This window comes from Dipteris shenzhenensis, chromosome 27 (genome assembly GCF_047967505.1).
Source record: "Dipteris shenzhenensis isolate YYH24624 ecotype China chromosome 27, Dip_SZ_1.0, whole genome shotgun sequence".
In the NCBI taxonomy this organism is placed as follows: Eukaryota; Viridiplantae; Streptophyta; class Polypodiopsida; order Gleicheniales; family Dipteridaceae; genus Dipteris; species Dipteris shenzhenensis.
This window is the reverse complement of record NC_141622.1, coordinates 4,281,621-4,298,763: the sequence shown is the minus strand read 5'-3', so window position 1 is coordinate 4,298,763 and position 17,143 is coordinate 4,281,621. Positions and strand designations below refer to the sequence as shown.

At 45.4% G+C, this 17,143-nt stretch overlaps 1 protein-coding gene across 1 annotated transcript in view; it reads right to left on the bottom strand.

Moving 5' to 3' along the window:
* Window positions 1–892: 892 nt before the first annotated feature.
* Window positions 893–17,143, bottom strand: part of ARFC1 (ADP-ribosylation factor C1) — a 33,795-nt gene continuing 17,544 nt past the window's right edge. Inside the window, exon 2 of the mRNA XM_087399073.1 lies at window positions 893–1,693. Coding sequence (XP_087255199.1) covers window positions 1,331–1,693 — 363 coding nt within the window. The 3' untranslated portion in view covers window positions 893–1,330. The remainder of the gene's footprint in view (window positions 1,694–17,143) is intronic.

Below are 17,143 nucleotides of genomic sequence, written 5' to 3'. Positions count from 1 at the left end.
CAAGGTTCTAGAAGATGGCATCGTAGACTTTAAAGCTGAACATTAAACCAGGGAGTTAGAATGACAAACAAGGTTCTAGAAGATGGCATCGTAGACTTTAAAGCTGAACATTAAACCAGGGAGTTACATAACTCCATATGTAAAACCTGACAATGCAATGGCCTACATCAAACTATAGGTCCCTAGACCTCCATCCTTAATAGATCACACAAAAAAGGCAGAACTATTAGACAAACCATTTGGATGTGCTTGGCATTGGCAACATTGCCAGCGTTCCCAACCTAACACTAGGCTACATGACATTAAAACATTTGTGAACGCATCTTGACCATCATTGAATGATTGATCTTTTAGCTCTCCTCACAGTGGTAGCCCTTTTTCTCCTCGTCTCCATTCCCTCAGCTTTTTTCCCTGTATCACCCTTTGATAAATCATGAAACATACTACTCTTGCCTTCCTCAAAAAGTCACCTACAATATGGAAACAAAGATTTCCCACAAATTGTTGAGATGCTTACACGACCTAGAAACAATGGATTTTCACTAAAGATGCCAGCAAATCAAGCAGGTAGTCTTCTCAAAGAAATACACCATATATAAGAAAGCAGCCAGATAACGTGTTAATAAACAATCACTCATGGGATAGTCTTAATAAACAATCACTCATGGAATAGACTATCCTCTCTCTCTCTCTCTCTCTCTCTCTCTCTCTTTCAAGGATGCATGGAGGAAAGTAGCCTACAAAAAAAGTCTATGATGACGTTTGACCTCAAATATGCTCTACGATACCAGGTGCAGCTTTAGGTCATGCCTCATTGTTTGTACCCTTACAAACATCAACCTGGAATGAAGATATATTTGCACTCAAGAAAGAACAGGCCTTGTGCACAAAGTAGAGATGTAAGCTTGAAATTGTATTAAAAAGTAGCGACAGCTTCACATAAAATCAGTTTCATGAATTTACACATGAACACGTCTAATCGAGAAAACAACAGCAGAACACTGCTCCAATTTTTGAATACAAATCTTTAGGCAACCCTTTCTATTTGTGTTTAGTGACCCCCGACGTCTTCTTGACTATAAATTGAGACAAAACCAAGCAGGAAAAGTTCTGGAATTGTGAAGATTGCGTCTGAAGGCCTTCTCCCAACTGCCACAACCTCGTGGTATTTCTGGACAAACTTTGCTGTCATCTTCTCCAGCAAAAATTCTACAGAAGCAGATTTATTTTTTAAACTGAAATTCTAAATTTTCGAAACTACAGAGCTCTAATATTCATTGCATCCACATTTTCTGCTGTATTGCAGAACAATAAAAATGGCCAATGACCACTAACTTCCACCCTTTTTACCTGTGACATGTTGTGCAATCCATCCTAAACCATCATATAAACCTTCCCCTGTCAAAGCACAACATGCCTGGATGTGCCAATCATGATTCTTGATGCTATGGAGAGAGAGTGCATCACTAATTTCTGCTGGGGTCATTGCATCCTTCAAATCCTGTTTATTTGCAAACACAAGCAACACGGCTTGCTGGAGCTCATCGTGCTGCAGTAGCCTGAACAGTTCATCTTTGACGAAGGCAATTCTTGCCCGATCTGTGCTATCAACCACCATCAAAACTGCATGTGTACCCCTATAATATGTCGCCCAAGATGGACGAAGACTGTCCTGACCCCCTAGATCCCAAACCTAGCCAAAAGCCAAGGTCACTTGTCAGGTCACGATAGCTCCCATCATAACAAGAGGTACTTCAATAATGCCACATCTGCTACAGTTTTGGAACAGAAAAACCCCTCCCGCCCTCTTTTCTCCCTTGCACACACGCAAAAACATCTAAAGAAAGAAAAATCATACCAATACTGAGTTTGAGTCTCTCTCTCTCTCTCTCTCTCTCTCTCTCTCTATATATATATATATATATATATATATATGGTGCATGTGTGACACGTCCCAGCACTCCTGAAACCTCTGATCTGCAAACAAACACACACCACGTGAGAACTGAGCAGGCTGCTCACCACCCAACCATGACATCTATGGGATATGATCCCGAATCAAGAGATGTCCCCTCTGAGCCACGAGCTGAGCTACTGGCACGAACTCCCAATCAGATCCAAACCAGCCTGGTGTCCCATACCACCAGGTGGCGCTGTGAAGCCCTGGATCTGCCACTGGGCCTTGGGCTACGCTAAGATGCAGGCGCGCGTCCGCGACTCAATCCAGGAACAGACCTGGCACCTGGGAACGAAACTTGCTCCCAACTGCACACTGAGAACTGAACCCCCTGGGCCCCTTTTATAGACTCGGGCCTCGAGCGCCAAAAATAGCGAAGACCTATAAATAGTCTGTACCCTTGCCACTCAACCCGAGAATCAAGCCTGCCTAGCTCTAAGCCTCCCCAGGCTAACCTGAGCTAGTCCTGTGTACCTAGTACAAGTCAGATACCAATCCGTGCACATGACATACTCCCCCTCCTCTAAGAACTCACTCCTGAGTTCGCTAAAAAACCCGAAAAATGTTCTCTGGAGGTTTTGTAATGTCTCCCATGTTGCATCCTCCTCAACATGATCCTTCCACTTGATCTTGTATTCCGTGATAGTTCTATTTCGAATCTGCCTTTCACGAAATTCAAGAATACACTCAGGTTCGTGAGGAATAAAAGTCAAATCTGTAACTTCTATTATCTCGTGAGGAGAAACAAGTTGATCATCTGCACCCAATACTTCTTTCAGTCTACTGACATGGAAGACTGGATGGACTTTAACATCAGGAGGCAATTCTAGTCGATATGCAACTAGTCCAATTCTTTTAATGACCTTGAATGGGCCACAGTATCTAGGGGATAACCAGTACTTAAGCTCTTGGATTTCTTCGGAATTCGCAAATATACCATCGTTCCTTCCGAGAACTCTCTAGGTGAACGATGTCTATTAGCATAAAATATGTCCCGATCTTGGGCACTTCTAATAGACTCCTCGGCAAACTGCAACATTTCCTACATATCTAGCAAGAAGTTCTTAGCAGCATCATTTTGAATTCCTTTTAACCCAACCATAACTGGTGACTTAGGTTGAAACCCGTACATAAGCATAAAAGGACTGTAACCAGTACTAGAATGCTTTGCACTGTTGTAAGCAAATTCTATTATAGGTAGATAATCTTCCCATGAAGACTGTCTCTTACATACATATGCCCGAAGCATGTCTTCAACCAACTGGTTGACCTTCTCTGTACTGCCATCGGATTGTGCATGATCCGAGGAACTCATACTTAGAGTAGTTTCCAACTTCTCAAATACAAGTGTCCAAAAGTTACTTGTCAACTTTGAGTCCCTGTCACTGACTATGTCAGATGGCAAACCATACAGCTTAAACAAGTGGTCCACAAACTCGTGAGCCAACTGAACAGCTGAAATAGTTGTTCTAGTAGGTAAGAATCTAGCCATTTTTGTCAAACGGTCTACTATGACCCAAATGGAGTCATGACCCTTGCGCGTTCGAGGCAAACCAGTAATAAAATCCAAGGAAATACTTTCCCATTTATTACCTGGAATCTGTAATGGCTGTAATAAGCCCGCGCTTCTAAGGCGTTCTGCCTTAGTAACCTGACAAACTCGGCAACCTACTACATAGTTCTCAATAAATGCACGCATCTTAGGCCAATAAAAAGTATGCTTCACAAGAGACAGAGTCCTATGTATACCCGGATGTCCAGCACTAGGAGCATCATGACACTCCCAGAGAATCTTGGATTTAAGGTCCAGAACATCAGGCACACAAATCTTTTCATTCCGGAACAGCAAGCCGTTCCTAATCATCCACTGACCTCCCGCCGCCTGTACCGTAGGTGGCACAATCCCTGAGTCCTGGTCAACCATGGAGCTCCCATCCTGGACTCTCTGCCAATAAGAACTGAAATGACTATCAGTTGCGTATAGCCCTCTCAAGGATTGAAATAGGTCTGAGGATATTTCCGTAAATGACAGAGCATTTACAAACTTAACTCGACTTAAGGCATCCGCCACACTATTCAACGAATCCTTACGATAACGTATTTCGAAATCAAAATCTTGCATTAATTCTGCCCATCTAGCTTTCCGTTCCCTCAATTCAAATCCATCACACACATACTTAATTGACTGATGATCAGTCAATACAAGGAACTTTGAACCATACAAGTAGTGTCTCCAAATCTTAAGAGCATACACTACAGCATAAAGTTCCTTCTCGAGTGTGGGCCAACGATATTGAGTGTCGTCTAGCTTCTTACTCTCGAAAGCTACAGGTCTGCCCTCTTGAAATAGAGTTGCCCCAATCGCATAATCACTCGCATCGGCCTCTAAAACATAAGGCCGAGTAGGATCGGGTTATGCAAGAACGGGTGCTTTCTTGATAGAGAACTTCGAGGTTTCAAAAGCCTTGTTCATTGCATCATTCCAAGAAATTGGCTGGGTAGACCGGCATCCACGACCTTTCAATATGTTAGTCAATGGTGCCGTGATATGTGAATAATCACGCACAGACTTCCGTAGAAATACCGTAAATCCTAGGAAAGAACGAAGTTGTTTCACAGTCTGAGGGATAGGCCATTCTAAAACCTTCTGAATACGATCCAGATCAATGCTAATACCTTCAGAAGAAATCTTGTGTCCTAAGTAAATGATCTCCTTCATAAAGAAGTCACATTTACTCATCTTGGCATAGAGCTTATGCTGTCTTAGAACAACTAAAACAACCCGGAGGTGTCCTATGTGATCCTCAAGCGTTCGACTATATACAAAGATGTCATCTAAGAACACTACAACAAATTTACCCAGAAAATCCCTGAACAAATCGTTCATCATCTGCTGAAAAGTAACAGGAACATTGGTCAAACCAAAAGGTAATACGAGGAACTCGTAATGACCATACCTAGTTCGGAATGCGGTCCTATCTATGTGTTTAGCATAGATACGGATTTGGTGATAACCCGTACGCTAATCAATCTTAGTGAAATACTTCGCTCCAGCCAAACGGTCTATCAAATCATCGGAACGAGAGAGAGGGTATCGATTCTTAATTGTCACTTTATTTAATCGTTTATAATCTATACACATTCTCCAGGAAGAATCTTTCTTCTTTCTTAGGAGGACAGGTGCACCCCAAGGTGATTTACTTGGGCAAATATAGCCCATATTCAGGTAATCCTGTAGCTGGGTAGCTAACTCATCCTCCTCTACCTGGCTCATCCTATAAGGTGATAGGTTGAGCCCCTGGGACTAAGTCTATGCGATGATATGCTGCCCGTTCTGGAGGTAAACCTTCCGGCAGTTGAGCAGGGAATACATCCTTGAAACTATCTAACAACATTCTCAATTCACGGTGTTCAAACACACTTAAATCATTCTTGTTAATTACAGAAACAACAAATGAAGAAAGCGGAATCAAAACACACTGATAGACATCATAATGAGAAGTGTTTAATATATTCCGAAGCTGCATCGCAGATACAATAGGTCCCTGAGAAGAGGGAATTTTATCACACTGAATACAAAATTGGGTGTCCTTGTCTACAAAAGAAAGCGTATGCTCCGTCCATCCGATCTGAATATTGTGGGTTTTAAACCACTCTATTCCGATCAATAAGTCTACATGCTCCAGGTGCATAACATAGCACGTGAGAACCCCTGTGTAGGCTTGAATCCGGATAGGAAGTGCTTCAACCTTGCGATCCCATAACTGCTTCCCAGCTGGAAGCTGCACCTCATAGGTGTGGTCGCTAGGTACTGTGGACAGCCCCATCTTCTGTACAAATTTGTAATTAACAAAATTGTGAGAGCTGCCCGGATCAAAGAGAATGTGAACCTGTTGATTCATAACTTCTCCATAAACTCGGAAAAGATCATGGGAACCAAACAACGAAGTATTGAAAGTACAATTACAAGAGAGTGGGCAGGTAATGACATTTACAGAAATACATGTCATCGAGACTTGGTTCGCTCCCTTGGCTGCGGTACGTGGACCCGCCTGGAGCTTCGGTCCAAGCACCAACTTTTGGTTCTTGCGCTTTGGACACTCATTCTTGGTGTGGCCCCGCTCCTCGCAATAGAAGCATCGTCCTTCTTTCTTGAGCCTCAAAGTACGAAGGAAACGGGCTTTACCATTCTTAGCCTGAGTTAAGTGTTTCTTGGAGGCGTTGTCCGTAGACTTCGTCTCCCCAGTACCAATCGTAGGCTGAAAGAACTTTCGTTTGTCCTTTCCACTCGTGTCGGAAACTGTAGTTGCTTTAGCACCGGCCATGGTATCATCATAAATGCGCGCATAATTCATGGCCTCTTGCAACGTTGTGCATTTGTTGTTCTTTATCTGCAACTTATGAATCTAGCAAACCATCCACGAAGAAACCTAACAAGGTCACTGGATCCATCTTTGTGACCCTGGTTTGCAGATCTCGAAATCTTTGAAGATAAACTTCAAAGGTCAAGTTTAACTTTGACATATCGAGGGCTTTAAGCTTGCCAACGATATCGTAATCATCCTCCTTCTTCAGGAACTCCTTCCTGAAGATCCCTTCAAAATCTGTCCATGTATCGGGCTTAGGCTGGACTTCCTTCCACCATAGCAACGCTTTACCTGACATGAAACCCGCTGCAAGCTGGATCTTCTTCTCATCTGGGTATGGGTGGAACTCAAAGTGTACCTGCCACTTGTGTAACCAAGTGTCAACTACCTCCTTCGTTCTAGACTTTTGATCTCCTGGGAAAGGGTCTGGAGTTATATTCGGGCCTAGCACTGAAGCCATGGCATCCACATGCGTGAGTGCCTGCACAGTGCTAGCCAGAAGGGTGAGAGTTGCTTGAATCCCCTGGAGTTGCTGTGTCAACCCCGTTTGATTTGCATTAACCTGCTCGAATTTTCCATCCAGAGCAGTCGTAAATTCACTGAAGGCCTTTTTCGTAATCAGGTCATCATAAAGACCCTGATCCTCCTCTCCCACAGGAGTGTAATCCAAATCCTGCTCTCCCATGGTGAACTCGGGATTTGCAGAATCAGACATAACTGAAATCTGATTTGAATATAAACTGAGAGAAATAATTGACTGAATCGAAGCGGAAAGAAGAATGGAGTAGAGGAGAAGGCTGCTCACCACCCAACCATGACATCTACGAGATATGATCCCGAATCAGGAGATGTCCCCTCCGAACCACGAGCTGAGCTACTGGCACGAACTCCCAATCAGATCCAAACCAGCCTGGTGTCCCATACCACCAGGTAGCGCTGTGAAGCCCTGGATCTGCCACTGGGCCTTGGGCTACGCTAAGATGCAGGCGCGCGTCCGCGACTCAATCTAGGAACAGACCTGGCACCTGGGAACGAAACTTGCTCCCAACTGCACACTGAGAACTGAACCCCCTGGGCCCCTTTTATAGACTCGGGCCCCGAGCGCCAAAAATAGCGAAGACCTATAAATAGTCCGTACCCTTGCAACTCAACCCGAGAATCAAGCCTGCCTAGCTCTAAGCCTCCCCAGGCTAACCTGAGCTAGTCCTGTGTACCTAGTACACGTCAGATACCAATCCGTGCACATGACAATGTGCAAGAGCTTGTATGGGCTTGCAGCACATAAAGCAAAGGAGCACAGAAAGCGACACTATCAACGGGCTACCCAACAAATCATACAGAGGACAGACTTTCGTAAAGCTTCAGAATTCCCAATGTACAAGCTAAAAAGACTATCTTCAGCATAGAACCATATGGCAAAGGACCCCAACCATAGCTAACTTTTAACAATTCCGGACACAGGCATACATTGTTGTTAGTGTTTCCAAAAGCTTTGACACAGCCATTTGCTCATGCAACAAAACTACTGATTTTGGAATGAGCGGTACAAAGCAATACAAATAGAGAGAGAGAGAGAGAGAGAGAGAGAGAGTACTGTTTAACACTACAACACAGGGCTGCTACCCATTTATATATATGAACACGAAGGAATACATAGATGCATACATCCTTACACAAAATCATCTAGCACCTATTGAGAAATCCCACTAGAGGGTATCCCGCAGAGCCGAAGACTAATAGATGGGCCCAGGAATTACACGCAGAAGTCTTTCGAATTCCCAATGTACAAGCTAAAAAGACTATCTTCAGCATAGAACCATATGGCAAAGGACCCCAACCATAGCTAACTTTTAACAATTCCGGACACAGGCATACATTGTTGTTAGTGTTTCCAAAAGCTTTGACACAGCCATTTGCTCATGCAACAAAACTACTCATTTTGGAATGAGCGGTACAAAGCAATACAAATAGAGAGAGAGAGAGAGAGAGAGAGAGAGAGAGAGAGAGTACTGTTTAACACTACAACACAGGGCTGCTACCCATTTATATATATGAACACGAAGGAATACATAGATGCATACATCCTTGCACAAAATCATCTAGCACCTATTGAGAAATCCCACTAGAGGGTATCCCGCAGAGCGGAAGACTAATAGATGGGCCCAGGAATTACACGCAGAAGTCTTTCACTATGGAATCAAGCTTCATAAACATGTGTGTACTTCACAACCATTCATGTGAGTGCAAGCCAGCAAATAGACTGTACGTCAAGACAAATATAGAAGCAACACTTATATTCCGTCCGTCCATAAAGTGGAGACAATACAATACCAAAATATTCTCCTACTATATGCCGGGCATCTCTAGATCTCTGAGCCCGCGTGCTCCATTGAGCTTATGTAGACTCTCTATCCAAATGATCCCTTCCACCTGCTGTCCGGAAAGCCAGCCTAGGTGGGCTGCCACTCTAGCTCACTCTACAGCTTCATCTTGGTCACCTTCTCCTCCTGAATGTAGGCCCAAAGTAGGTCCGTCTGCTGCTCTTGTCTGCTGTTTGAGGGCTGCTCCAAGTGATGATGAAATGAGGCCCGAAGGCCTCCCTTTTATAGGGCTGAAGCCCCTTCCCTAAATTTGGGGGCATTCGTCCAGCCTTTGGCTGGCCTTGCCTGGCCACGTGGCTGTCATGTGCACGGATTGTGTCTAGGCACATAGGACTAGCTCAGGTAGCCTGGGGAGGCTAGGGGCTAGGCAGGTGATTCTCAGGTTGGGTTGCAAGGGCAAAAGGCACGAGTTAGGTGTAGCATGCAACGATTATCTGATCGTGTAATTCACAGCAAGACCTTCTTTAAACCTTTAGCGAGGAATGAGCGTTGTTTACCATAGAAGTAGAAGTAGAAGTAGAAATTATTATCGTCCACGGGGGGCCGAAAACGACCCATGGGACCCGAACGGTATACAAGAAAAGTCTCCTCCGGTGTGGAGGGGTCAAGAATTTTCAAGTTCTTGACAGTACAAAAAGAGGCGGGTAACAAAAGATCCTAATGCTGCCGGCGAGGTAGTGGAAAGGACTGATGTTAACTGTGTGGAGTCTCCCAATAACTTCCGGTAGTCCTCCCTAATGTGTGCATAATTGGGACACTGCACAGCTATATGTGCCTCTGTCTCCACTGTTTGAGAGTCACAAAATCTGCATATTCTGGCATGTCGCGGAAGATTCAACCACGCTCCCTTCTCAATTGCAAGCATGTGAGATCTAGTCCGGAATCTAGCAATATTTCTGCGATAGAGCAAGGGGATGGAAGTGCTGATGTATGCCTGAGCAAGGGCCTCTTTTGTCATATATGTGGACCAACATGTGGGGTTGATGTGATCTTGGTAATACTCCAGCTTCACCCTCTTCTTTGTTGTTAGCCATTGAGTCTGTAGAGTGCTCAGTAGGGACATCTGAAATTCTTGGGTATCAATTCTTGCGGGTGGCATAGTCAGGTATGAGTCTACATTCCATCTGCTGAACCACTTCCTTATATCTGTCCCCCATCCTGTGCAAATGATCTTGCTCTTATGGTTCTTTTGAAGTTTCATGCTGGCCATCCATGCTCTCCTGCCTGTTTCTAATAGTAGCACCGAGTATGGAGTAGTTGCCTTTACACCTAAGTGGCGGCGTAAGAAAGCCTTCTGCATTTTTTCGATCTCATTCCATGTCGATGGGGGAATGCTGCCTCCCCATACTTCCACTCCATAGAGTATTGTTTGAACCACATATGCATCAAACAAAATGTTCCGAATCTTCCAACTGCGAGTGTCGGTGTGCCTGCAGTCATTTTCAAAGTGATAGTATTTGCCCCAGCCTGTGTCTAGTCTTCTTTGGACACATTGCCACCATCTATGATCTGCTGGAATATCAATTCCTAGGTATTTAAAAGTATTGACATATTCGAGGGGCTGTCCATCGTATAATGTCTGGAGGATGTAAAGGCTCAATGGCAGGGACTATCGACTGCATTGCACAGCAACATGGGAGTCAAGCAAGGCTGCCCACTCTCACCCACTTTATTTGGGATATGTATTGACAGGCTAGAAGAACTTGTAAAAGAAGCTATGTCAACAGAAGGCATACAAGGCTCCAAAATAGGAGTGTGGGTAATATTGTTACTGCTATATGCAGATGATATAGTTCTTTTTGCATATGATCCCGACCACATAGAGAGAAAAGAGATGAGGGTAGGGAGAGAGTAGAGTCGACAACCAATTGGGTCTGTGTACCCACTGAGGCCCCCTCCCCCAATCAGGGAAGAATTCGCTTTATACTTGGAGAACTGAAAAATACAAAGAACACTCTTCAAGAGAGCACGGAACACGCTTCTAAAGAGCTCATTGTGCACACGTATAACAGACCCAAAGACTTGAGAGGCAACGCCGACCAATACCGAGACCTTGATGCTGTCCACACTGACGATGTAGGATGCTTTTGCAAGGCAAGGAAGAGGCTTGTGCTGTCTACCGGAATGCAGGGTTACTGCGTGTGTGAGAGAGTGAAAACTAGAAGTGATAGATCCTATGAGAGAACTGAGAGATGACTGAAATATAGAGCTGAGAGTGAGCTGTGTAAACTGTGAAAGAGAGCTGAGAAAGCTGAGGAAACAGTGTCCAAACCTCTCTCCGTTTGCTGGTCCAAACCTCCGACTGTTGTGCTGCACGGTCACCTTCAGATCAGGCTGAACTGATGGCCAAGGGACTGAGGCTAGAGCACGGCCAGATCTGAGGATCTCAGGGGCTGCACAAGAGGCTGAAGTGGAGCTGTAGGAGAACTGAAGGTAGGAGTAAACTGAATGAGAAAACAAGGCAACCAAGGGGCCCTTTTATAGGGCTGGACTGAGCCAACCCAGTCTGTAAACAGACCGTAAAAAGCCCTCCCTGGCTCATTTGCTAGGGGAGTTTTTGGGAAGCCTTTGCAAGCTGCCTTCCCTGCTTACCTGTCCAGCCTTTGGGGACCCTAAAGGGACTCCTAACCTAGGCTAAGACCTAAACTATAAGATGGAAACACTTAACCTACTGTTCTCCAATGGGTACTAGTGAACAAGAACTGACTACTGACTTGACCTAAGGCTGAGAGACTGACCTACGTAGCTTGTGCCTAACTGTCCCTGGACAAGGGGTCACAGCATACGACAAAATCTCCTATCTGGGAACTACAATGCACTTGTCGATGTAGCGAGTGTGTCACCTAGCACCCAAGTGCAGGGGTGCATGTGACATTCCCTCCTTAACTTGGCGGTAGGTTCATTGCTTCCAAGTAGTCCGCCAATATCTGGGGAAACTCCTGGAAAAAATCTTCATCCAACCACACTGCTTCATGGGTAGGTTCATTGCTTCGGAGTAGTCCATCAATATCTGGGGAAACTCTTGGAGAAAATCTTCATCCAACCACACTGCTTCATAGGTATCTCGATCACGGAACTTGGTGTAAAAATCCCGGTTCTTGCGTCCTGACCCATGCTTGAATTTATGAAGAAGGATCTGTTTTGGCTGCAAAATTTCAACTTCATCAAGAACTTCAGGTTGTTGCTCGTCGGAAATCTCTGAAAGAGGAGGTCCAAAATATGGCTTCAACCAAGCTACATGGAACACGTTGTGCATAGTCCAACTATCTGATAGGCGTAACTTCATTGAGACATCGTTGATCTTTTGAATAATAGGGAATGATCCGAAGCTAGTAAAGGACAGCTTAGAGCATCGCTTGCCCACCTGCTTCAATCGTTGCTTGATAATGCGTAAATACACCAATTGACCCTCTTTATACTGGACATCTCGTCTGGATTTATTAGCTTGGCATGTATACAATGCTTGAGCTTTGGCGATGCGGCTTTTCACGGACTCCGTAATCTTTGCCATGGATTCGGTGGTTTTGTTGGCTTCAAGAGATGGAGACACCATCCAATGAGGTTAATCGCCGTCCAAACGCCACTTCATAAAGTGTGCGACCAATACTAGAAGAATAGGTATCGTTCAGAATGGCCTGCACAAGCGGGAGAAACTGCTCCCACTTTCCCTGAGCATCATGACAATATGATTTCAAAATATCAAATGCCATACCATTATACTTTTCCGTCTTGCCGTTCGATTGCGGATGGAAAGCGCTGGACATCTGCAGATTAGTAAAAAAATTATCAAACAAGGCTCGCCAAAAGTTAGACGTAAATTTGGAGTCCCATACCAATACTTGATAAACAAACGAGCTACATCTTCAACGCTGGCCGTTTGTTTGCAGGGAATGAGCATACAATATTTACTAAAGCGACAAACAATAGTAAGACATTGAGTATTACGAGTACCTGCGGATGCTGGAAGTGGTCCCACGTAATCCATACCTATGTCCTAAAAAGAACCGTCGAGAATTAGCAATGGCATAAGTAAGCCTGCCACTTTCTTGTGGGAAGCCTTGACCTTTTGGCATATTTGACAATTCTGCACATAGCCGTATCCTGGCCAATAGAAATAGCGCTCCAACTTCTCCAAAGTCCCGTTGATACCTCTGTGACCACCGGTAAGAGCATCATGGGCATCATGAAGAAGCAACTGTCGTTTGTCTTTGAGTACACATAACGTTTTCTTATAGAAAATCCAACCGTCCTCTAATGAGTAATGGCTTGGAGCAAGCGTCTTGGCTACTGCGTGCCAAACTCCGCTGACTTCGCGTACTGTGCCTTCATGCTATCAAGATCATTTCCTTTGATTTCGAGCACAGTGGCCTGCTCAATGGTCTGGATGAAACCTTTCTGACTGAGAGCATCTGCAATGGGGTTGTTTTTGCCGGGAACGTACTCGGAATATTTGACTCCACCGCTACTGCCGATCACTCCATTGCGTACTAAGCATTGTCTAAAGCCACTTAAGGGCTTGGTGACCTGTCTTCACCGTGAAGTCCGTCCGTAGTTCTTTTCGGCATCGTTAAGCTTTCTGCTGTAGTATGCCACGGACTTATCTTCTTGCTGTAAAACTGTCCCTATGGCGACATTGCTAGCGTCTATGATTACCAGAAATGGGATCATCCCAAGAGGCAATCTTCATAAGTGGTGCTGTCGTAGCCAACCGTTACAAGTGGTGAAGGCTTGCAAAGCTTTGCCTCTGACGTGAACTTTTTGTCTGCGTGTCTTTACCCCCTTGAGTAAATCTGTAAGAGGGGCTGCGTATGTTGAGAAACCCTCCATGTGCGAGCTGTATGCTTGACACAAACCCACAAAGGATCGGATCTCCTGGGCCGTCGTGGGGACAGCCCAACTTGTGATAGCTTGGATCTTCTCAAGGTCCAATCGAATCCCTTGAGCACTAATGATGTAGCCCAAATACTGAATTTTCAGCAATCCGAATTCACTTTTCTTTGCGTTGAGATATAGTTGGTTATCACATAATAACTGTAGGGCACATCGCACATCCTTAATATGTTGCGCGGCTATCGCAGAAAAGATAAAGATATCATCGAGAAAGATGAACAGGCACTTCCCACTATACTTTGCGAATACCCGAGACATCATCTTGTTGAATGTTGGTGGTGCATTCTTCAGACCAAAGGGCATGACGATGAACTTGTAATACGCTCATTCAGTTCGGAAAGCTGTCTTTGGGATGTCAGCTTCAAAAATCCGGACTTGATGATAGCCACTCTTGAGATCAATCTTTGAAAAAAATCTTGCACCATTGAGTCGTTCCAAGATGTACTCAATGCGGGGCATAGGAAACTTGTTGCTTACTGTAAGCTTATTGAGTGCTCTGTAGTCGACACATAGTCGTGCAGACTTATCCTTCTTTGCCACAAATAGAATAGGTGCAGTAAAAGGCGAAGAAGAAGATCTAATAGACCCTACGCGCAATAATTGAGACAATTGCTGCTCTAACTCCCCCTCCATAGACTTTGAAAGTCAATAAGGAACTTACTTGGAGGTGTCGAGTTCGGAAGGAGATCGATGCGATGGTCTTCCGGTCGGTTGGGAGGTAACTAGAGTGGCAGATCGTCCCGGAGCATGATGTCTTTGAACTCTTGGAGGAGATCCACCATTGCTTGCCCCATCGGACGAGCGACTTGAACTGCAGGGATCTGGCACTGGACATAGATAAGTGCACACATGGCAACCTTGCGGACGGCGCGACCTACTTGAATATGAGAGATTAATGGAATCCCTGGTATGCTCCGATGACCGCGTATCATGGCGGGCTCAGGTAAACCTTCCACAATCGTGAAGGTGTCCTGCCGCCAATCAGGCGTCACAACATGCTCACGGAACCACTGAATTCCGAGGATCATGTCGCACCCCATCAAAGGAGTCAATATAAAATCCCGCGTAAACATGGCCTTCTGAACTGAAAAGTGAACTAGATGGACTTATGCATGATGTGTGTGCGCAAGCCGGGCGTGAACCCGTCCACTGCAAGCTCGTGAGGCACCAAGGTGCACCCCACTGTCTTGACAAGCTGAGGGGAGATGGCATCTTCTGAACTCCCCATATCGAACTGGACAATAAACTGATGTCCGTTAGCTGTGCCGTACGCTCGAATGAGCGCCTTCTTTTGATCTGAGAAGTCGCCCTCCTTCTTACCTTGAAAGACCACCGTGGAAACGGCATTCAAAGCAGGGAAGACGGCATTCGTAGCTGAGGATGGAGGCGGGGCTGGAAGAGCCAATACATTGGCGACAGATGAAGTAGGTGCTTTCGCAGTCTTTTCGGCAAGCCACTTCGGACAATCCTTCTTGCCATGCCCAACGATGTGGTGGCAATGAAAGCAACGATGTTCTTGGTGGTACCGATTCTGCTCGTCGGGCTGTAGATAGCCTTCCGTAATACCCGCTTTAGCCTTCTCATCCGGAGTCATCTTTGGCTTGGACTCCTTTTGACCAGAAGCCTAGCCGTCTTTCTTTTAGAAATGGTTGTCCTTCTGATCCTTACCCGTTGTGTTGTTTGACTGCTGCGGGGCTTTGGAATCTTTCTGGACCTACTTGGGCTTTCCCCCGTTCAGTATCATCTCTTGATTCTGTGCGAGAGTCAACGCCCGCTCGTAATCTAGCGGGTCGAAGTTCCAAATGGTAAAACGTATGTTCGTGTCCAATCCTCGAATGAATTGCTTCATCTTGGCACTCTCCGTCACACCCAACTGTTGTGCCAGTGTGATGACCTTGTTACTGTATGTCAACACAAGCAAACCATTCTGGGAGAGACAAGCGAACTCATCCTCCAGGTTAGTGGGAGAAAATGGGCTTTTAGGTCGGCCACAAACATTGCCCAAACGAAATCGTCTTAAACGTGTTTGGGTCGGTATGCTTACTAGCCCAATGCTGCCACTAAGTCACCGCCTCACCTGTAAGATGAGGGGCTGCAAGGTGGACTTTATCTTGCTCATCTTGAATCCGTGCTAACGGAAAATGAGCTACAAACTGATGAATAAACTATAAAATTGCTGAATGGTCACACTTACCATCATACTTAACAAAATTTGGAGTGGACCGAGTGAGTGGTGTTAATTTGGAGTGGACCGAGTGAGTGGTGTTACCTTTGTCAATGGCGAAGCTGTGGTGGAGACGGCTGCTGTGCTCAAACTTGCCTGCATATTGGCTGACATCTGTTTGTGTTGGAGAAGCATCGCCTCTCGGTCTAGCTTTTGTTGCCTCTCTGCCTGGGCGAGCTCTGCGCGTCGCAGTGCCTCCTCATTTTTGCGTTTCTCATGCATCATCAGGATGCAGTTTTTCAAAATCTGTAGTTCCTCTTTCTTCCAGCGGCTTTTCTGCTTCTTTTCCTCCAGACGTCATTTTGTCTACTCCAGTTGTCTTCTGCTTTCTTCCAGCCGGGATGAGTGTTCTTCGAGTTGCTGCAGCAGGACCTGATTCTACTCTAGAAGGTTCGCCATCACTTCTTGAGCATTTGGCAGAAGCGTATCTTGTTGGTAGTCTTTAAAGTCTTCGCGATTGAAATCTTTTCCTGACCCTTCCATGGTGCTTGATTGTGTGTCCTTCCCGGATCTCAACACAACCATACACTCGCGGTAGTCAAGCTGGATATAGATCGAAGCTCTGATACCAATGTAGCATGCAACGATTATCTGATCGTGTAATTCACAGCAAGACCTTCTTTAAACCTTTAGCGAGGAATAAGCGTTGTTTACCATAGATAGAGAAAAGAGATGAGGGTAGAGAGAGAGTAGAGTCGACAACCGATTGGGTCCGTGTACCCACTGAGGGCCCCCTCCCCCAATCAGAGGAGAATTTGCTTTATACTTGGAGAACTGAGAAAAACAAAGAACACTCTTCAAGAGAGCACGGAACACGCTTCTGAAGAGCTCACTGTGCACACGTATAGCAGACCCAAAGACCTGAGAGGCAACGCCAACCAATACCGAGACCTTGATGCTGTCCACACTGACGATGTAGGATGCTTCTGCAAGGCAAGGAAGAGGCTTGTGCTGTCTACCCGAATGCAGGGTTACTGCGTGTGTGAGAGAGTGAAAACTAGAAGTGATAGATCCTTTGAGAGAACTGAGAGATGACTGAAATATAGAGCTGAGAGTGAGCTGTGTAAACTGTGAAAGAGAGCTGAGAAAGCTGAGGAAACAGTGTCCAAACCTCTCTCCGTTTGCTGGTCCAAACCTCCGACCGTTGTGCTGCGTGGTCACCTTCAGATCAGGCTGAACTGATGGCCAAGGGACTGAGGCTAGAGCAGGGCCAGATCTGAGGATCTCAGGGGCTGCACACGAGCCTGAAGTGGAGCTGTAGGAGAACTGAAGGCAGGAGCAAACTGAATGAGAAAACAGGGCAGCCAAGGGGCCCTTTAATAGG